The following is a 22,327-nucleotide window of genomic DNA, read 5'->3' on the forward strand; positions in this document are numbered from 1 at the left end:
GTGTAAATATGAGACAAATGTGAAACTTTAATCTTCCATTATTTTCTTAACTTTTATCCAATTCAATTCAATCCAATTCAATTCAATTCAAAGTTTATTTCATTTTCCGACAAAACATACGTTTCACTTTCTTTGATAACAGAGAATAAGGTAAATAGAACATAGTGAAATGAAAAGACTGTACAACAATTGAGGACCTGACGAAATCATATATAGCAGAAACATTTACTGGATTTAGCAAGTTGGATGCGAAGTAATGTGTCACTTTGATATCAACAGCATTTATCATTGCAAGTGCGATGTAAACCACCACTTATTCTCTGTTCTGTGTAGACCTGGTAGCCATGGAAAAAAAATATTGGCATAAAGTGATTATACTTGGGTAAGTTTTTTTTTTTCTTCTTCCACGGGTATTACTCAATCACTGAATAAACGGTCTGTATTTACACCGATGAAAGACAATTATCAATTATTAGTACTTGCAATTAAAAGAAAAAAGTTAATCGATACAAAAATTGTGAATTTGAATAAATATGCAGTACCTGCTGCAGTTGACATATGAACCATCACTGGGTATCGGGTGGAAGCTCGGTAGCCTATAGCGGATATACGACGTCTTTCAAGCGATCAGGAGTCGGTTTAGTTGAAATCCAACCTGAGCATATATGCCCATGATTTTTATCGTCAGGGCTCTCACTGAAAATGCTGAATAATCGGTGCGCATTTACGTCGATGAAGGGCAATTGTCAAACAGTGTTGTAATTAAGACAACTCGACACAAGAATGACCAATTTAAATCTTTCATAGTGGTCGTAAAGATACGCATGTCCAAGATGTTGTGACTGGGTTTGTATTGCTGAAAACTATAATACCCTTGGAAAAAAACATCGATGTGGTCTCACGAATAATATTCATTCAAAAATATTTCAAGCATTAAAACCTTTGAAAATTTCTGAATTTGCCGGTGCACTTCAGAGACGTGATTAAGATTTATCTTCAATCTCGACGTTTCAAGATGTTTTTAAAAAGCAGTATATTAGACCTGATATCAGCAAGAAGTTGATGTATTGTGAATCTGTTTTAAAGGAAATTACGACATGGCGTGGATAACGAATGTGGCGTGATGACAACTTGCTAGCAAAATATCTAGCTTTTTGGGACTGCGTTTCGAAGGCTGTGTTTCTGTATTTGTCTTTCCCCAACAGTAGTATACACACAGGTCGCCGAAATGAGATGTTTCAAGATGGAAAACAAAATGGCACGTAAAGGCTTCGGTGTGGAAAATGTAGAATCTTAAACAGCTACCACGATTTGATAAATAGGTTGCTACAGGAGTTCATCCACAGCAATAATGATTCCATACACTCCAACTTTCACAAAATGTCAGCATACTGGAGATTATCACTAGATACAGTGCGGAAACACGAAAGTTCGATAGTCCTTTAGACCAAGTTTAGAATGTGCAGGCCTAATACTTGCGGTGCTCTCCCTTCGGGCTAAATTCCGATATTCTCCTACCAAAGTAGAACATAGAGGGTAAAATATCGTGTCCATAGCAGTTCGTGCTCGATATGATTCAAATCATGATCTTCTCTTATTAATTAGGATCCAGAACCTTAATCATTTTTACCCCTGTGCTCCTAAACAAAAGTGGTATGTGCTACAAAGATCCTGCAAAATTCCCTCGATCAGGATAACTGAGTACTCCAGGTAGCTAGCATCGTGCGCAAAACGTGTTACAGGTGTCACAGTCTATATCCAAAGTTGGACGAATCTCGTGCTCACCACGCAGCTATTCTGCAGAACCAAGCACATCATGGACGCCAGCCGTTCACAAATTTGATCACCTTGATAGCGTGAAACGGCGACATATGAAACGTGTTCTCCAAGATGTCTTGCGGCATGGACTGTAGGAGGGCGCCGTTCATCTGGTTCTCCAGGAAGGCTTCTATGACGCGATCCTGAACCTTAAGCAAGGCCAGCGCCTGCGCGACTTGCTCGCACGTCAGACACGAAATGTCCCTCGGAATGTCCCGGATGGAAGTAATGTGTACACACTCCGTGTCGTCGGATTTACTCACCTCATTGACAATCGTGTTAAGGTTAACGCTTTCCAACGCGGGTATCGGTGGAGGGGGAACCTGGTTAAAGAAATGAATTAAGAAGATGTCTCTACTTCACCCGAAATCCTTGCATCTGATTGGCGGGGAGCAAATTTGACAGCGAAATTCTTTTAATGAAATGCCCTCCCCCCCCCCCCCAAGAATGTTAACACGCAACGCTAAAACTTTGACGCGCCTCCTCCCAGGTTGGACAAAGTGATCTCTATCGGGGACAGCCGTCTTTGCCTATGTTTTTGAGGGAGCATTTAGCGTCTCACATCCATGAAATCCAAAGCAAAAGCTGCACATTGTGTAACGGACAAGGCACTTTAGAAGTCTCCACAATCATTCATGATAATGATTTGTTTGAGCCACGAAGAAAATAATGAGAGATGGTATAAAGGGGGCACAGATTTGAGTTTTGTCAACTAGACTCGCTTGCAGATCACATCTTACAAAATAAATCGCATGACTCGTTCTGATTTCCAGAGTTGAATTTATCTATTTTAGTAGGGAATTTGCAAAAAGAATGATAAACTTGTATGACTTTGTCAATATTGTGTTACCATTAAAAAAGGTAAAAATTTAAATCAATTCATCTGGACGTACTGTTTCAATTTTCAGAACGGTTTCACGTCCGATCCTGGACGCTTCATCTCGTCTGATCTGATGGCGGGAAGGCGTCGTTGCCAATCGGTGCAGACGCACTACCAACGTTATTGTTCTGTTTTTGATAGACTGACTCCGTTTAGAACATCGGTAGGGGTCTGCACTGATTGGCAACAACGCCTTCCCGCCACCAGATCAGAGCTGATGAAGCGTCCAGGATCAGACGTGAAACCGTTCTGAGAATCAAACAGTTAGTCCAGGCCCCCATTTCATAAAAGATGTTAAGATAGCAACTCTTGCTGGAATGGCAACTTCCCATAGCAATAGCCAATCATGAAGCTGGATTCTAGTCATTACAGTGACAATTGTTATTCCATCAAGGGTTGCTACGTGTATCACATCAACTTTCTATAAAATGGGACCCAGATGAATTGATTTTATTTTGTACTTTCTTTGACCGTTACCTGAATTAATCAGAACCTACAGATTGTGTTGCCATTGTAATATCGGCACCAACAGCGTATGAATAATTGTCATGAGCTCAGTCTACTTTTACGAGAATCACTAGGGAAATAATTACCGGTCTGGGGTTCTTGACTACCGGAGCCAGGTACTCATCCTCTGACTCATGCTCTACCGCTTCCGTTTCCGGGTCACCAGCGTTAGTACAAGCGCCCTCTACTGGTCCGAATGGGTTGCTCTTCCGGCCTTTTCGGACAGATGGGTGAGAGGGGCGAGGAATTATAGTCGCAACTGGTGTATGCAGGTGGTTATATCTCAGTTTTGGACGCGGTGTATCCGGGACCGGAGGCGCCGACTGCTCATTGATCGTTTGGTTGGAGCTGAATGTGATCCTCGCGTTAGCGTCCCCAGCGTGTTTCTCATACCTTGAATTACCTTTAGCAATTCATAAGGGAAAACAGAAACGGAAAGAAATCGGTCGAGAATATGTAGATAACGATGACATTCATACATTAATCACGTATCCTTTGCAATGTAGATTCACAAATAACATAATATTACATCTCCAAGAGATATAGGAATGAAATTACAAAAAAAAAAGGCCTAAACCATGTTTCAATTTCATTTTGGTAGAATGTTATGACCCTACCCCGATAGCAACCTCCATTGTACGCCACTAATATTATACTTTTAAATGGACACACATATTTATATAGATATTGTGCATGCATGCGTTTGGGTGTTTTTGTGTATGTGCGTTTTTTAGTTTCGTCTGTTTACCTCCACTCGCTGCCAGTAGATTGTCACAGGAGGAAGAGCGTGGGCCTATACAAGGGGGTAGGGGCGGAGGTGGTCGGATTTCGTCAAGCAGGTCGCCACTGTACGGACGAGATCCATTCTCGCGAATCCTGAGGGTGAATGACCCCGGAAGCGGAAACTCCAGCGTCGAAGACTTGTTGTCGGGCCTACTAAGGGGCAGCTTTGGAAGCTGCCGATAAGGTGTGGAGTGTAGGGGAAGACCAGGGGTGAATGACTTTGATCGATCAAGTGTGACGCTGCCATGGCCGGTGGGCCGCTGGTGTTGAGTGATACGTTTATCAACACCTTCAAAGACCGACCGTAGATCGACAGAGCTGTGGCTTGAATTCAAACCTAGAATTCAAAAGAAGAAAAATAGAACGGATGATGTACGGTAAGTAAAAGATATGAAATTATACTTCACTATTTATGAGTGTTCTTCATTTCACTACAAACGCGCAAATGCTTGAATTAAAACTAAGTCCGGGCGGGGTCCGGCACCGTAAAAGGACAAAATTGCGGGGCCAAGTACCGTAACTGAGGCCGGGCTCGGCAGGGCCGGGCCCGGCCCTTCACTGTAAACGGGATCTTGGACCCCGTTTACAGTAAGACCTCGTTTACAGTGAGTGAAAGGCAAAGTGCGGTACCAAAATCGGCCGCGCATTTAGCCAAACTCTGGAGGTATAGACCGGGGGCCCAGAGCATTTATTCAGCTGAAAAGGGTCACACTTTTTGATGGTCTCGTCATGTAAGGATGTGGCCAAGGGTCAATAAAATGAATTGCTGGCAAGTCACATCCTGTACCGTAAGCCTAGGGACCACAAAAAGGGACCCCGAAAAATGGATTTATTCAGCCGAAGGGGGTCACGGACAAAAGTTGGTGGATATTGTTCCTTTGGGTGTACTTATCATGAAAACAGCAATGCCAGCTATTTTGTCCTGTACGGGGCCCCAGACAGTAGCCCCAAAGGGCCCCACAAATATGGTGTTATTCAGCTGAAAAGGGTCACGGCTAATTTCTTTTGCAATGTAAGTAGTTCCCATCAGAGATATCCAAAACACCAAAGCCAGCTATTTTATCCTGTACGGGGCCCCAGACAGTAGCCCCAAAGGGCCCCACCCCCCATAGGCCTACGTACAAACACACACACACACATTGACTTTATTCAGCTGATAAGTGTAACGGCTAATTTCATTTGCAATGGAAGTAGTACCCATCAGAGAAATACAAAACACCAAAGCCAGTTATTTTGTCCTGTACGGGGCCCCAGACAGTAGCCCCAAAGTGCCCCCCCCCCCCCCCAACACACATACTCACACAATAGTTTCATTCAGCTGAAAAGGGTCACGGCTAATTTCTTTTGCAATGGAATTAGTACCCATCAGAGAAATCCAAAATACCAAAGCCAGTTATTTTATCCTGCATGGGGCCCCAGACAGTAGCCCCAGACAGTAGCCCCAGACAGTTGCCCCAAATTTCCCCCTTACCCCCTCCCCCTCCCCCCCCCCCACACACACATTGATTTTATTCAGCTGAAAAGGGTCACAGCTACTTTCTTTTGCAATCGGAAGTAGTACTCATCAGAGATATCCAAAGCACTAGCTAAAGCCAGTTATTTTATCCTGTACGGGGCCCCAGACAGTAGCCCCAAAGTGCCCCTACACACACACACACACACACACACACACACACACACACATAATTGGTTTCATTCAGCCGAAAAGGGTCACGGCTAATTTCTTTTGCAATAGAAGTAGTATCCATCGGATATCAAAATACCAAAGTCAGATATTTTATCCTGCACGGGGCCCCAGACAGTAGCTCCAAAGTGTTTTGCTTTATTCTCTTTATTGTTTGCATCTCTTCTTCTTCTTAAATATGCGCTCCTTCGTCTTCATTTTCGCGACAACGACAACGCGTCCTTCTGATCATCATCAGTTTTGCTGTTCTGGCAAACATTTTCCAACGTATCGCATAATTGCATGCATAATTGAGTCTGGGAAAGCGTAGGAACAGCGTAGCTAAAGCGGCCAACAGCGTTATCGAAGCAGGAGTGAAGCGTCGTAGGTACAGGCCTTGATTTTATAGGCCCCGTCACACTACAGCGTATAAAGCAGCGAATGCCTAGCGGATGGGCAAACTTTGGCAAAGTCCAGATACGCTCGTATCCGCTCGAATTCGCAAGCAAAATGTGGTTTTCGAACGTTCGCCTGACGAATGATGAGCATATGCTGACCGTGTAACGAGCGGATAAAGTAACAAATGAAAGCGAATGCGTACAGTCCACCCAAAGGATGCTGAGCGGACAAAGCGAATGAGCAGCGAATGCCCAACATATGCAGAGCGATACTGCGGCAATTACGTGACGGATCTCGGATGACGCACACTTTACCAAATCATTTTGAGCAGTGACATTGTCAAGTAATGTTGTCTCTCTAAAAAAAGAAGAGTGAAATTGTTCACTCATAAAGGAGTAAATAACAAAAAAGAGTGAGTTTCGAGTGAAATTGGAGTGACTTTGGAGTGAAAATGTTCATTTTCACTAATTTTGGAGTGACCTCAGGGATCACTCGAAGATTTTGGAGTGATCTTCTTTTTTTAGATAGTTGTGACTGTGAAAATTGCCCCAAAAAGAAGGAAGCCGAAGTAACCACCAAGTACTCCTGATGTCACTCATTCAAGATTCCCCTAAAAGTGTACTTCCTTCTGATGATCACGTGACGATGATGTTGGTAGTCCAACATCCTCCATTGCGTCTGGTGCCTCCAGCTGGAGTCGAACTTTCACAATTCCCAATTTCCATTCAGAGATTCCCATTTACTACAGGTTGACTTCTATAGCAGTGGTTTAGAATAATGTTCTCTTATTACTTAATGTCAGAATACGTATAATGAAATGTCATGTGGGGGGCTGTGGCATAGTGGATCCGACTCCCGAACCGAGGACCCGGGTTCGAATCCCGCCCAGTGCTTACATCCTTGGGCCAGATTTTTTTACCCACGATGTCCTTCGCGACCCAGGTGTATAAATGGGTACCTGGCAACGCTGGGGTAATAATAATGGCAGGGCCCTCTGGTAGAGCAGTGACAACGCTGAATAGGCTACCCTGGGCAAATAAGACCCTTTTTTCTTATTATTATAATTATCATTATTATTATTATTATATGTGCTATATATGAATATCTATTTTTTATCTACGTTTGATTAACGTGTGTTGTTGTGCACATTTGCTGGGCGAATTTGGACGAACGGCGGACGAATGAGAAACGAATGCAGAGCGACCAAAACTTTCAATCAGCGGATGCTAAGCGAACACAGAGCGGATTGTCATTCCGTTCGTCATCCGCTCAAGATTTTGGACATGTCCAAAATCAAAATTTTGCTCCGGCGGATCTCTGCGAATCTCTGCGAACAGCTAGCGGATACAACGAACGTCAAGCCGGTCACGAACGACGAGCAACGGATGTGAGCGTATGTCCAAATTTTCGGATCCGCTGGGCATTCGTTGGCTCGATCCGCTCTAGTGTGACGGGGGCTTAGTGAGAGCGTCGTTAAAGCGGGAAGGTCGTGCTTTGCTCCAAGAAAGCGGCGCAGCAGCGGGACCATGTCGTCGGTGTCTAGTTTAGACTTCATTTCCCGTTCTTGTGCCGCTGTTACTATACGGTCAGAAAAACCTGGAATTGTTACGCTCATCCCGCGGTATTTACACTGTCACTGCTCTCTCCCCGTTTGAGCTACGATTCAAAATAGGTCAATCTTGATGGGGAGATGAGGAAGAAATTTTGAACCAGTTCAAAATTTCTTCCCGATCTGTAAAATTGCCAGATCCAACCCCATCACCCAAACGCTGCTACTACGATGCTCCCGGTCCCCGTACACTTTTGCCGCTCTCTCCCGATCTGACAGATTGAATAGATCGGGATGCAGATCTTGATAGTGGAATTACATGTGGGGACACTTTAGGAACACTTCGTGGGGCCCCGTACAGCTATATAACTGGCTTCGGTGTTTTTGATACCTCGTTGAGTACTACTTCCATTGCAAAAGAAATTATAGCAGTGATTCTTTTCACTTAGAATAAAACAATACGGGAGCACTTTCCAGCTACTGGCTGGGGGCCCCTTAACTGCAGGATGGGTTTGTGTTTTACGTATCTCAGCTGTTAATTCCACTAGCAAGGAAAATAGGCATACATGGCTCTTTTCACCTAAAAACATTTAATTCATATGGGGTGGGAATACCTTGGGGCTATACCTGTCAAGGGCCCTGCATCCGGGCCAATATCGCACCTCTTTTAATCGAATTCTTTAATGTTGAATTAAATTCAGCAAAAATTTCGCCTAGATGACATGGTAGTTCAATGTCATATTAATCTCTTCATTCAAATTTATTTTGAAACATTCACATTACCTCTAACCTTATTCTAAATAACACTTTTTTAACTGAAATCCATATATAAGACAAGTACCATTCCACTATCCGTTCATTCATAAATTCATAATGATATAGTCACGTGATTACATGCTGCGCTCGTTCATTCAAATTGATTTCTGGCCATCTAATTTAACATGTTCTGCAGTCAATTAAACAGATATGTTCATGCTTGGCCTCTTTCCTTATTTTCTTTCATCGTAGTTATTGTTTTGTAAACATCATAGCATTTCATGTTTTCGTATTCGTTTAAGAGACTTTGACACCATTTTTTTAACGTGCTTTTTGAATCCAAAGAAGTAAGAAGACACAAATTATCTGGCCGTTACGAGCGCTTTATTACTAGCGGTCGGCCAATTCCAAGAAGTCAAGGTTATGATCCTCAATTTTTTTTTTAAAAATAATTCTTTCTATGTCTTCTAGAGATATACGTCTGTATCTATTGTGCTGTCATGACTATAAAAATGAAGTTGATCTGCATTACTGGTACACGAATAGGCCTATAATTACATGTATAATAAAGAGAAGGAGCGTTACCAGTCTGGTTACAGAACAACCAAATCCAGTTATACTAGATAAGAAATAGGATACTTTTACTGCTTTATAACAGTAATTCATCGATGAAACGAAAACACACATAGAAAGACATGTTAAAATGATCTGAAACAAAGAAATAGCATGATTTGAATTTGAATGAACACGTTTGGAATTTGACTGTCTTTCGCGAAATTTAATGGCTGAAATACCCTTTTCGGCAAGTCAAGGCGAATTTGAATGAACGTAGGGTACCAGCCAATTTGAATACCTATTTTACGAATTCGAACCTTCTATCAAATGAACCAACAAAAGTGCGAAATTGGCTGGGAAAACCTAACTGGCCTTGATGTTTTGGGTATCTATGATGTAAACTAAGGCCTACTTCGATTGTAAACGAAAAACAACTAGGCCTATGACTCTTTTCAGCGAAATGATGTCATAATAATTATGTGGGGGAGGGGCACTGTATGGCTACTGTAACCTGGGCCCAGTACAAGATGAAATGACTGGTTTTCGTAATATGGTCATCTTAGTTGTGCACTATACAGAAGTATGCTTCCTTTGCAAATTTCTTGAGTGTTTTGCTACTGTAACCTATGGGACCCCGTATACAGGATAAGATGACTTGCTTTAGTGTTTGTGATATCTCTGTTCAGTAGGCCCTGATATTAACGCTACAAAAGAATTTGTAAGACCATTTTCAGCTGATTCACAGTACATGTATAATGGATGGGACACTGTGGAGCTACTGTCTGGGGCTCTGTGCAGGATAAAATAACTAGCCTTGGTGTGTTGAATATCTCTGATAGGTACATGTACTTCTTCCAGTGCAAAAAAAGAAATTACCCGTGTTTGGGGCTATACTGTGCGGGGCCCCGTACAGGATAAAATAACTGGCTTTGGTATTTTGGATATCTCTGATGGGTACTACTCCCATTGCAAAAGAAATTAGCCGTGACCCTTTTCAGCTGAATGATGTGTGTGTGTGTGTGTGTGTGTGTGTGTGTGTGTGTGTGTGTGTATGTGCGTGTATGTGGAGAGGGGGGGGGGGCACTTTGGGGCTACTGTCTGGGGCCCCATAGGACCCTACAGGATAAAATAACTGGCTTTGGTGCTTTGGATATCTCTGATGGGTATACTTCCATTGCAAAAGAAATTAGTCGTGACCCATTTTGGCTGAATGAAACTAATGTGTGTGTGTGTGTGTGTGTGTGTGTGTGTGTGTGTGTTGGGGGGGGGGTGCACTTCGGGGCTACTGTCTGGGACCCCGTACAGGATAAAATAACTGGCTTTAGTGTTTTGGATATCTCTGATGAGTATGCCTACTACTTCCAATTGCAAAAGAAAGTAGCCATGACCCTTTTCAGCTGAATAAAATCAATGTATGTGTGTGTGTGTGTGGGGGGGGGGGGGTGGGGGAGCTCCTTTGGGGCTACTGTCCGGGGCCCCGTACTGGATAACATAGCTGGCTTTGGTGTTCTTGGTATCTCTGATGGGTACTCCTTCCATTGCAAATGAAATTAGCCGTGACTCTTCTCAGCTGCACGAATGAAATCAATGTTTGTGTGTGTTTGAACGCATGACCTATGGGGGGTGGGGCACTTTGGGGCTACTGTCTGGGGCCCCGTACAGGATAAAGTAGCTGGTATTGGTGTTTTGGATATCTCTGATGGGAACTACTTCAATTGCAAAAGAAATTAGCCTTGACTCTTTTCAACTGAATGAAATCAATGTTTGTGTGTGTTTGTACGTAGGCTTATGGGGGGTGGGGCCCTTTGGGGCCACTGTCTGGGGTCCCGTACAGGATAAAATAGCTGGCATTGGTGTTTTGGATATCTCTGATGGGAACTACTTCCATTGCAAAAGAAATTAGCCGTGACCCTTTTCAGCTGAATAACACCATATTTGTGGGGCCCTTTGGGGCTACTGTCTGGGGCCCCGTACAGGATAAAATAGCTGGCATTGCTGTTTTCATGATAAGTACACCCAAAGGAACAATATCCACCAACTTTTGTCCGTGACCCCCTTCGGCTGAATAAATCCATTTTTCGGGGTCCCTTTTTGTGGTCCCTAGGCTTACGGTACAGGATGTGACTTGCCAGCAATTCATTTTATTGACCCTTGGACACATCCTTATATGATGAGACCATTAAAAAGTGTGACCCTTTTCAGCTGAATAAATCTTCTGGGCCCCCGGTCTAGTAGTCTCGGCCACGGCTCGGCCCGGCCTTTTCTCATTGTAAACGCAAACTGGGCCAAATGCGATACCATATTGTGACCGACGCGCTCCCAGTAATGATACTTATTGTAGTTTGTTTCAGTGAGGTATAGCACTGGTTTGTTTACATGCAGAGCGTCACTACGACAAAATATTAAAAGGTTTGAATTAAAGGCCCGGGCCGAGCCCTCCACTGTAAACGGACAAAATTGCGCGGCCGAGTACCGAAATTGAGGCCGGACTCAGCCTGGGCTCAGTCCGGGTTCGGCCCAGCCCTGCACTGCAATCGGGGTCTAATGCAATACGATCGCAGTGCAAACGGCTGTTGCAAACGATGCGATTACGCATCAGTATTCATATAGCGTGTAACAACTACTGTCATGAGCGCAGCAAATTTTTAACCCCAAAATTGTCGGTGTGATAATTTCGTTTTGAAAATAATATTACAAAGGAATACCGGACTATGAGAACAGCAAAAAACCCAATTTGGATATCATCTTTGGAGACCCCTTGCAAAATAGGGTCCATCCCACGAGACCGTCACCCAAGAGTCATACAGCTCATGAGTTCGACATTGAAAAAAAGGTTCTTGAGTCATACAGCCTACGAGTCATAAAGCCTATGAGTTTGGCACTACCCATGAGTTCGACACTACAGTACTGGACTTATATAATTATGTCGGTCTCTTGGGCCTTGTTTGCTTAGTATCGAACTCGTGGGTCGTATTAATCTTGGGCTATATGACTCTAGGACTGTATAATTCGTGGGTGTCGAACTCGTGACGTGCACCGGCGAAATATTGCAGTAGTTAATCACATGTCATACAATGTAATGCAATGTAAAAAAATGTAATGTTATGTAGGCCTATTGTAAAGTGATGTTATGTAATGTATTGTTATGCAACGTATTGTAATGTTATATAATATTATGTAATGTAATGTAATGTATTAAAATGTAATGTGATGTTATGTAATACGATGTAATATAATGTAATGGAATGTAAAATGCATAAGATTTTGTTGACCATACTGGACTTACTTTCACTGCTAGTCGATAAATTAGCGATACTTTCTTCAGATGGCCACCGAGGGGGCAGCGGTGGAGGGTAATCAGCCATCGGTATATTATCCATGTTGATCACATCATCATCACACGGGGGCGGTGGAAGGCAGTCAAGTGGTGGCGGAGACATCGGCCACACATTCTCGAAGGGCCCCGGTGGGGGAGGTATCGATGGTCTTATTTTGAAAACCGCTTGGTTTTGACTTCGACCGCACTGAAAATCAGCCGGTCGGCGATTGGTTTCGATCGACGGGGTAGTTGAGCAGCTTTCGGGATCTATGTTTGTCGTCGGTCTTTTTTTCAGGTTAGCAAAGCAGTGCGATAAATCTTTGAGTTGCGGATTTGTCTTGAGAGGTAGGGTCTTCAGTCTCATGAGGGGAGGTCGTATTGGGGGCGATGTACCAGCTGGACACGAATCGGCCACGGCGACGGGGCGGCCCGGTAATGGTGGCGGCATCGGCATGTTTTCTGCGCATGTCATCGTACTTATGCGGACATCGTCTGCCATTATGAAAATATCAAGAATGAATGAGTATAATATAATCTTTTGAGCTTTGTGATACCATACTTTGCGTCGCTGATTATCGCTAATGTGTCTTTTTAAAACTCTCATTTGGTTTTTTGGTGATGTTGATGGCCATGCAGTAGACGTAACACAGGTACGACAGTTTAGTCTGTTAACTGGCTTCTAATCAAATTACTTTTGGTAGACATTCATTTTCATCGTACCTTGGAAATAGAAAAGTTATTTCAATTAAGGAAAGCAGCTTCTAGGACCTCTCACTTCTCTCTCTCTCTCTCTATCTCTCTCTGTGTGTGTCTACATAATATATTTATATGTATAATGTGCATTGTGTGTGATTAAAAGAATACATACACACACAAACATGTATATACTTGAAGAGATTGCTTCCGAAAGGCGCTAAATCCATTGAAAATGATGGATATACCGCTTTTTGGGTATAGGTCACAATCGAGGAATGCATGAAATGCCAATTGCCTTGATTTGATTCAAAATCCGAATTTTCGGGGGCCTCCCCCTTCGTCAGGGATGACAGTGCGAATGAATTTTCACAGTGATATTAACAGTGAGGTGTTAATATCCTACTAGCGCGTGCAATTTCAGTGTAACCAAAACAAAAAATAATACACGGTAGATAATAACGACAAACGCACTGTCATCCCTGACGAAGGGGGATCGAGGCCCCCGAAAATTCTGATTTTGAATTAAAATCAAGGCAATTGGCATTTAATGCATTCCTCTATTGTGACATTATTATTGCTATTTCTAGTACTGCCAATACGCGGAGCAACTACAATACATTATATATATATATATATATATATATATATATATATATATATAATAGCATACATACTTATGATACAGACCGGCAGTACATGACAAAAGTTATAGTGCACGCAAAATATAACGATTGCAAACGATAACCCACTATCGATTTGATATCGGTTTTTGCTCCTTCATTTTAATCATCGAGTACCGGGGGTACTGAATTCCGCACCTTATCGACGCGATTGCGCCACAACCGCTATATGCTTTGCTCGATATTATCGTTATTCTCAATTCTCGCTGGCTATGCAGGCAACTTATCTGTGTGGGACTAGACTTTCAGCGGTAGATTTAAACATGGAAGCTGAAATGAACAGGTTCGCTACTTTTACAGAGACTGATCTATATAAACAGTATCTTAGATTATAAGGACACAAAGGACGCCATCAAATACGCCCTACAAATTTTGGACTCCTACTGTTCTGAAAAAGGAATCATTCCGAGTTCCGACGGATATTGAGCAAGTCAACCCAAGATTTGTGCCGCTTTCTCCGTACATTCTACGCGGAAGTGCGCCGTGGAAATGGGCAGCGTGTGTACGGTATCAGGGGCGGATCTAGCTTTTTTCCAAGGGGTGGGGGTGGGTTTGAGGGGCTGAGCTGGGTATTGCGAGGGAGCGTAGCGACCAAGCCCGAGTCTAAATGGGTCTAGATACGTGATGGCGTTTTTCTGTGCGCATCACAGTGATGTGCATAGAAAAATTAACACATGTTCACTTGGTAGTGGGGGGGGGGGGGGGGTTAAAACCTATTGCCCGAGGCTGAGCCTGAGACAGAGTGCTACAGGAACATATTGTATGCGTCTGGACATTATGGTGGCGTTTTCCTATGCACATTATATTTTTTACTTGGCAGCCCAAGGGGGGGGGGGGGGGGTTAAACCCCCTAAACCCCCCCCCCCCCCGTAGATCCGCCACTGGGTATGCGCTAAGCGCTCTTTGATCACGCTACGCTATGAACTTTTACTACGACATTTACAACACACTCTCGGAATCCACATGTGCAGCAATGGTGACTTCAATGACGCCTGGCACGAGCCTTGTGTTTAAATCCAGTAGATCCCTAATCCTACAAAACATCATCTAGTCCTGGTCCTGCACCCACAGTGCAGTAAGTAGGGCGCCTAACGTGCTTATACTGTTAGATCCATGGTAGACATTGTGGAGGGTCACGTTAATAGCTCTGTCGCTCGTAAGTGACGTAGATCTAGTATAACGTTAGGCCAGGGCCCCTAGACCTAACCTATCGTAGGGCCTAGAAAACGTTAGATATAACCACGTAGACCCTAGACTCTATAGTTGAATTTGGATCTTCAGGATTTTGTCTACACAGGTTAAAAGAAACTGGTATTATTGCTTGTCTAGACGCGTATAGAGTCTTAAATGCTCTAGACTAGTTCTAGGCTTTCGTATTTTTTAAATTCATCTTGCCTGGGTATGTATGCTATTTTATATAACACATAGTGCATGACATCTTATTGCACTTTATAAAATGGGTTTAAGAATGTAGCCAATAGGAAGCGCTGAAATGAGTCACGTGAGCTTTGGTTACTCAGTCCCATTGTACTGCGTGTTAAATCCTATTGCCGATCGTCTGTGCGCGCGGCGGCTCCTTTGAATTGCAAGCATACGCGCTGTCAATCCTGTAAACAACTTCTAGTTCGGACTGCCGGCCGGCCGGCCTTTCTTCCCTTGTGCATAACATGTGTGGCGTACGTATCATACGTACAGTGTACAGTAGACCAAGCGTTGTGGGACCGGACGCGTACATGGAGTCACTTTGAAGGGCAAATCCAACGATTTAGCAGGTTAATTCTCACGCCGTTTTCAGAGTATGTTGTCTAGTAGGCCTATATGAGGAGTCTATATCAAGTCTTTAAGGTAAAGGGTGCATATTCTTTGTAAAATAAGTAAGTTTTCATGCGGGAACTTAAGTGTCCGGAAACCCAACCCCCCATCATACTTAATATGTGCGGGATTTCCGAGTGCGACGTGCGTAAATGTTTGGGACGAACATCTTCGGTCGTCTTGACCCACAAAGGTACGTGAAAAATGCTGTTAGTTTTCGAATTTTCGACCCATTTTATAAAACAAATGATGCACAGGATTATTTCGTGGCGTTAGTGGAGGCGTATAGCTCACTCTCGGGCAGTTACAATGTAGTGCATGTTTCACAATTGTTAATACCCTCGAGTGCACTATACGCCTCCACTAACGCACTCTATCCTGTGCATCATTTGTATAATAACAAGTACCAAGCACCTCCAAATTCTGAATTTGCCCTCAGGCAATTATTCAATTCGGCCTGCGGCCTCATTGAATATAACTGGCCTTCGGGGCAAATTAAGAATTTGTCGGTGCTTATATTGTTATAGTGCATTCAGCCTCATGCACTATATATATAATATATATATATAGATTGCGAGAAGGGGTCTCGACCATTTACAGCTCGGCAATAAACACGCACGTTGATCACTAGCTACGCCCACGATTGCTCTTCTTCTCGCACTAATACAAGGTATATAGATAGATATAGATATAGATACGAGTGTGTGTTTCTACGCCTCTATGCCAAATCATTTTAAAAAGAATAGAATGTCTACCTCCTCTAACTTCTGGTAAGTCCTGACATGACGCACTGCGATGGACTGGCTTTGGTACCTGGTAGTGAGACCTATCACCTGTCGCAGGGTGTGGCCGATGATGTTGTTTCATTTCCTGAGAATGCCAGCCGCTGCTACTGCCTTGGAGAGAATACTGTTTTTACCCCCGAAAAGAGGTACAAAACAGAAAAAAAAAAATCTCAAAGATGTGTAAACATAATTGATTTAAGCCATGGCTTTCGTATGACTTAGTCAAAAACGCGACGGATACCTGACAATTCTATTCCGAGGCCGACTGAACTGTTTCTGGGTTTCGTACTGCAAGGTTATGTTATACACATTACATACAAGCCTGCTGGAAAAGAACACAGTGTCCTGGGCCCTGTTTCATAAAGCTGTTCGTAAAGTTACGAACAGCGTACGAGCGACTGGTGATCAGTTCTGATGTGCTATTCACTATTGTACTTATCAGAATTTCCATAATTCAGCACAAGAACTGATCACCAGTCGCTCGTAAGTTGTTCGTAACTTTACGAGCAGCTTTATGAAACACCCCCCCCCCGCAAACAGTGTGTTCACACTGTGTTCACGTAGCCGACAGTGTGAAAATGCTCGTAGTGTGAGGAAGACTATTTCACACTGTGGTATGGTTTTCCACAGGGTACTCACAGAGTACTGTCCTGTTTCACACCGTGAATTGAAGATTCACAATGGATGCAAGATTTCAAGTTCGGTGCTAGTGCAAGTGCTATATCTTAGCGCTAGTGCTAGTGCTAGTGCTAGTGCTAGTGCTAGTGCTAGTGCAAGTGCTAGTGCTATCTCAGCACCAGCACTTGCGATAAACACCGAACTTGAAATTAATCCGTCTTCCTCGTTATATGCGTTTGTCAAAAACTAAGCAGTCATGACTATACCTTTTGATATTTGACTTTACCTATAGGTGGCAACCCCCCGGTTTTTTTTTCTTCGTCAATTCTCGCGGACTTCACGGTAGTTTGATGCCAACACGGCAACACCTAGTCTTGGGATCGATAATTGTGATCAGTGTTGTTGTGTTAATCTGACCGTCGGTGTTGGAACTTTAAGGCAGGTTTAAAGGCAGATAGCACCAGCACCAGCACCGAACTTGAAATTACCCAAATGTGTTCATACTGCCAAAACGTTTGAACAGTGTAAAGAGATTTCACACTCTGTTCACACTGTGTTCACAATCTGTTCACACTGTGTTCATAAACTATTCACAATCTGCTCACACTGTGTTCACAAATTGTTCACACTGTTTCACATTGTGGGACACTGTGTTCTTTCCAGCAGGGGGTGCTCGACATTAGCGGGGACCCAGCGGCCCAGAGCCACAAAAAGATTGATGTCGGGGCGCCAAATTTCCACGAAGGCTTTTTACTGCTGGTCCGATCGGACACGTAAAATTCAAAATTGATCATTATCGTTCGTTTTATAAATTTCGGGCTACCAAAAATACAAATCACTTGATAAACTTCAGAAAATATCAGGACGCACACAAAACGAAAATTCGGGAAAAATCGATGGAGGAGAGAAAAAACAAAAACTATCGCTATAATAATCATTATTACATCTGCGGGAAAAATTGTACGCCAAATTCCCGTCAAAGTTAGAGCCATATCAGGCCAAAGTCAGTAGAAGTCAAAGTTTTTGCTGGACGCCATGAGCAACGATTTCCATGCGAATTATACAGTCATGTCAGTTTACGCTCGTTTGATTTCTTCGATAGCGACTGTGAAATATTGAAGAAGAAACACTGAGCGATACGCTGTCGTGGAGTAAATAAGTATAAAGCGAAGTACATAGGAACTTACACCCATCGCTGTGTAGTTTGGTGAAGCTTCGCCAGGCCCAGGTAAGGGGTCAGTTTCGCCTTTTTCTTGATCACCTGCCATATATATAAACAGAACTGGTTAAATTTCGTAATATTTCTTGCACACATAATAATCATATAATACGAAATACGGTTCGATTCATTTATCTTTCTATAATTACAACATTTTATCTATCTATCTCTATCAACTACATGTCTGTCTCTCTTACCTGTCTTTCTTTCTGTCTTTCTATTTAGCGGCCTGTCTTTATAGACATATATATATATATATATATATATATATATATATTATGATATATATAATTTATCAGGAATTGTTCGAAAAACAAACTTATATTCATGCTGACTTCTGGCAAGCAGTTCTTACGATGGCCTTTATCGCAGCTTGTAGTTAATATTGATTTCGAATAATAATACATAATTACAAGATCTTTAATCCCATATGGTCTCTTCCCCAACTTTCGATTAGAAAACAGACTACATTTTAAACATAACAAAAAGTGATCGTTTCAGAATGTCGTTACATCACCATTTCTAATCCGACTTTGATAATATTTTTCACTCCCTGTTCTTCAGGGATTTTTTTCCTCTTTCTTATGAAATGTATACAATTTTTTGAGTGGATTTCTTCTTTAACCGAAAGATTATAATTTGCAAATATTGTATCTTTCTTTTGTTTCATTGGCTTGTGCGTTTCCCTTTCTCGTGTACGATCTATCGGACTTATACAATCTTGTGTTTATGTTTCCTCTTTGCTACCGTGTTTGTAAGTTTGTGTTTTTTACTCAAATTGTATTTTGTATGTGATGCAGGGCCTCTTGGCAGAGCAGTTCCTAGTGAGCTAAAATGGCTTCCCTGCTAAAAGAAAACGGAATAAATGAATAAATAAATAAAAGGAACGATCAAAGATCTCACTGTGATTCGAAAGTATGGATGCAAGACTCTCGTAGTCATCTTCATCATCATTGTTGACGTCAGAGGAAGCGTGATTCCAACCTAAGGAGGGGAAACAAAACGAAGTACATGAGAGATGACGTCAGTAATAATGATACTAATGGAATTATGGCAAGTTAAATGACTGAAATGATAATAATCCAGCTGCTGCACTGTAAAAACATCGGTGTTAGATTTAACACCACGGGTGTTAAATCTAACACCGATCAAACTTCAATAAAGGACCACACCCACAGGTGTTGAAAATGCACTGTGATGGTGTTGAAAAGTGTTCACCTGACACTTCGTGGTGTTAATTTGACACTGTACCTGGTGTTATTTTGACACTGTACTGGTGTTAATTAAAAAATGACACCACATGGTGTTGATTTGATATTTGTTGGTGTTAATATCAGTGGTTTAACACCCGTCCAGCTTCAATAAGAGACCACACCAGCTGGTGTTACTTTGGTGTAAATTTATTTTCACATTTTTTCAAAAATCTAGTATTTTAATGTAAAATTCGTGATCGTCTTGTTTAAATTAAAAATCAACAAGAAGTGCAGTTACTAAGAAACTCTTCAAAAAACAGTTTAAAATTTGGAAATGACACCCGGAGGTGTTAATTTAACACCATAAATGAGCACCGAAAATTTAACACCAGCTCGGTGTTCACTATTTAACACCGGACTTTTTGCAGTGTGGAAAGAACACAGCGTCCCGCAGTGTGAACAATGTGAAACACAGTGTGAGATCTCTTCATACTGTTAAATTCGAGCGTTTTAACATTGTGAACACATTGTGAATCATCAATCCAGAGTGTGAAACAGAACCTTACTATGTGAACTCACTGTGAAAAAATCACGCCACAGTGTGAAATCATCTTCACACTGCTCAGCACTGTTAAATTCGAGTGTTTGCTCACAGTCGACTATGCGAACACATTGTGAAGACACTGTGAGACACTGTGTTCTTTCCAGTAGGGATGATAATGGTAATACAATAATATATTAGTAATGATAAGAATAATAATGATTACAACAATAATAAGAATATAATAATAATGATAATGATAATGATAATGATAATGATAATGATAAAATATAAATGGTAATAGCAATGATGATAGATCAGAGAACTTGTTACATCAGTTTGCCTGGACAAAGGAAACTGAAGAAACAATTCGGATTTTCGGACTTGAAACCGTTCGATCTCTGCAGTATAACCAGCAAGTCCACTCTGCCACGTGATTCAACAAGAGTGTGTTTTTAAACTAAGCGTGAGTTACAATAGAAAAAAAAAACCCGAGAAAAACATACACAAACGGGAAATTCGCGGCATGAAACTTTCGCGAATTGGAGCCAACAGATTTTTTTTTTTTTTTTTTTTTTCACGGCGTGAAAGTAAGCCCTACTAGAGAGTACGAGTCAGCGCATAATATACCATTATCATTATTATGATAAGCTGGAAATGCAGTCGCAATCACAACGCGGGCTAGGCGTAGGAACTGAAGAGTTTTTTTCGTAAAAACCGATAAGTCCATATTTGCCAAATGGAGATATTTGCGATTAAAGGTCAAGAAAAATAAAGAGAATAATAAGAAAAAATATGCTTCTTTTGACCATAACTTCAAAAATGTACCTTTATATGTAGTGACCAATATATCATTTAAAAGGTATTATTTTGTACTTTATGACAGTGACGGTATACTTCAAAATCTTCAAAAATGAACTTATCGGTTTTTGCGAACAAACTCTTCAACTGTTTCAGCAGCGGTGCAAGTCAACTTTATAATGTTCGCGGTGTCCAACATTGTACGGGTACCAATGCATTGTGTACAGGTGTAGACAAAAATTAACTGTGCATTTTGCTTCCCCCAAATTCTGACTCCTTGCGAAATTCGCGAAAATTTGTGGTTTACAGTAATTGATATATATATACAGTACCTTCAGACGAGTTGACGTCTATTGCGATATAGTCACATGACTTCCTCTTCTGCGCAGACGCAGATGTCTCGTCACACTCCTCGGGTTTATCCAGAGATGAAGCTGTGCCAATGAGCAAGAAAAAAAAAAAGAATAAATAAATGAAATAGATAAATAAAGTAAAGAAATGAATAACAATTAATAATAATAATAATAATAATAATAATAATAATAATAATAATAATAATAACAATAATGTTTAGATACACCCAAATGCACGATCCCGGTTATAACGAAGTCTTGGCGGGACTGGCAGTGTTCTTTCCGATCGAAATTTCATTATAACCAAAGAAATAGACAGTGATAAATATAGAGAGAATAATGTTCAGGCCGGAAGTTTTACTTTGTGGTACTGTACTAGAATTTCGTTTTTACCGTGTTCGTTATAACGGGAGTGTACATCCAACCACTAAAATATCATCGCATATGAACTTTAAAGACAATAATGACAAATTGCACTTTTTCCAAGTTTGAGTGTCACATGAAGGAACAATGAAGTCTCACTGAATGGATGAGATCCGTCAACATAAGTGACCAAATAAACCGGCCAGCTTGTACGAATGCAGGAAGCTTGTGTTTAGGGCTTGTGGTTAGGATTTCTTCTAACATTTTATGGTCCATATATTACAACCTTTAACATAAGCACCAGTGTCCGATAACGTGGTAACTCCCACTAAGGCTAACCCACGCAGTCATTTTTTTTCTCTGTTCATATTCAACACATAGCTTGCAGCGACAAACTACGTCTTGAATATGAAAAGAGAAAATGAATAATGGGTTAGCCTTTGTGGGAGTGACCAAGTTATCAACAACGGTGCCATGTTGCAGGTTAATAATGGACCATAAAAGGTTAGAAGAAACCTTTAACACGAACCTGAAGTCAAGCAGGGCACTGGTCTGTTACTTTGACCACTTTCAATGACAGATACCATCCACTCAGTGATACATTCATTGTTGCTTCATGTGACATTCAAACTTGGAAAAAGTGCGATTTGTCAATGTTGTCTTTAAAGTTCATGTGCTGAGCCATGCATGACATTTGTCAACACAATTACATATAAATGGAAAAAGGAAGAGTTCTTCTTTCCTCACATCTAACATTGAACTTTTCATAGCTGACAAGTATGAATGGTAGCCCTCCAAAGTTTGATTACCCTTTTTTGACACGCTCTGTATAACACCGTGCTTCAGATAAATTGTAAAGTTTATTTCGTTTTTAAACTTGTAGAATAACCATAGAGGATCTTAAATCTACAATTCTTTCGCAATTAAACTTTCGTTATCATCATTTCCTCTCATTTTACCTTAATTTTTAACCCTTTTTTTTGAGTGATGGTTACCACGATGCATTTCACAATTTAGCCGTACAACAAACTTCATGT

General features: G+C 41.6%; 1 protein-coding gene across 1 annotated transcript in view; it reads right to left on the minus strand.

The window, feature by feature from the left end:
• Positions 1–1,785: 1,785 nt before the first annotated feature.
• LOC139729431 (uncharacterized) overlaps positions 1,786–22,327 on the minus strand; it is a 28,082-nt gene continuing 7,540 nt past the window's right edge. The window contains exons 6-13 of the mRNA XM_071640357.1: positions 20,907–21,008; positions 18,943–19,023; positions 18,008–18,081; positions 16,173–16,326; positions 12,197–12,721; positions 3,954–4,325; positions 3,256–3,608; positions 1,786–2,141 (exon numbers count right to left, since the gene is read on the minus strand). Of these exons, the coding sequence (XP_071496458.1) occupies positions 1,815–2,141; positions 3,256–3,608; positions 3,954–4,325; positions 12,197–12,721; positions 16,173–16,326; positions 18,008–18,081; positions 18,943–19,023; positions 20,907–21,008 (1,988 nt within the window). The 3' untranslated portion in view covers positions 1,786–1,814. The remainder of the gene's footprint in view (positions 2,142–3,255; positions 3,609–3,953; positions 4,326–12,196; positions 12,722–16,172; positions 16,327–18,007; positions 18,082–18,942; positions 19,024–20,906; positions 21,009–22,327) is intronic.

The sequence above is a fragment of the Diadema antillarum genome, unplaced genomic scaffold (genome assembly GCF_040938485.1).
Source record: "Diadema antillarum isolate AM-2024a unplaced genomic scaffold, OU_Dant_1.0 seq00000239_RagTag, whole genome shotgun sequence".
In the NCBI taxonomy this organism is placed as follows: Eukaryota; Metazoa; Echinodermata; class Echinoidea; order Diadematoida; family Diadematidae; genus Diadema; species Diadema antillarum.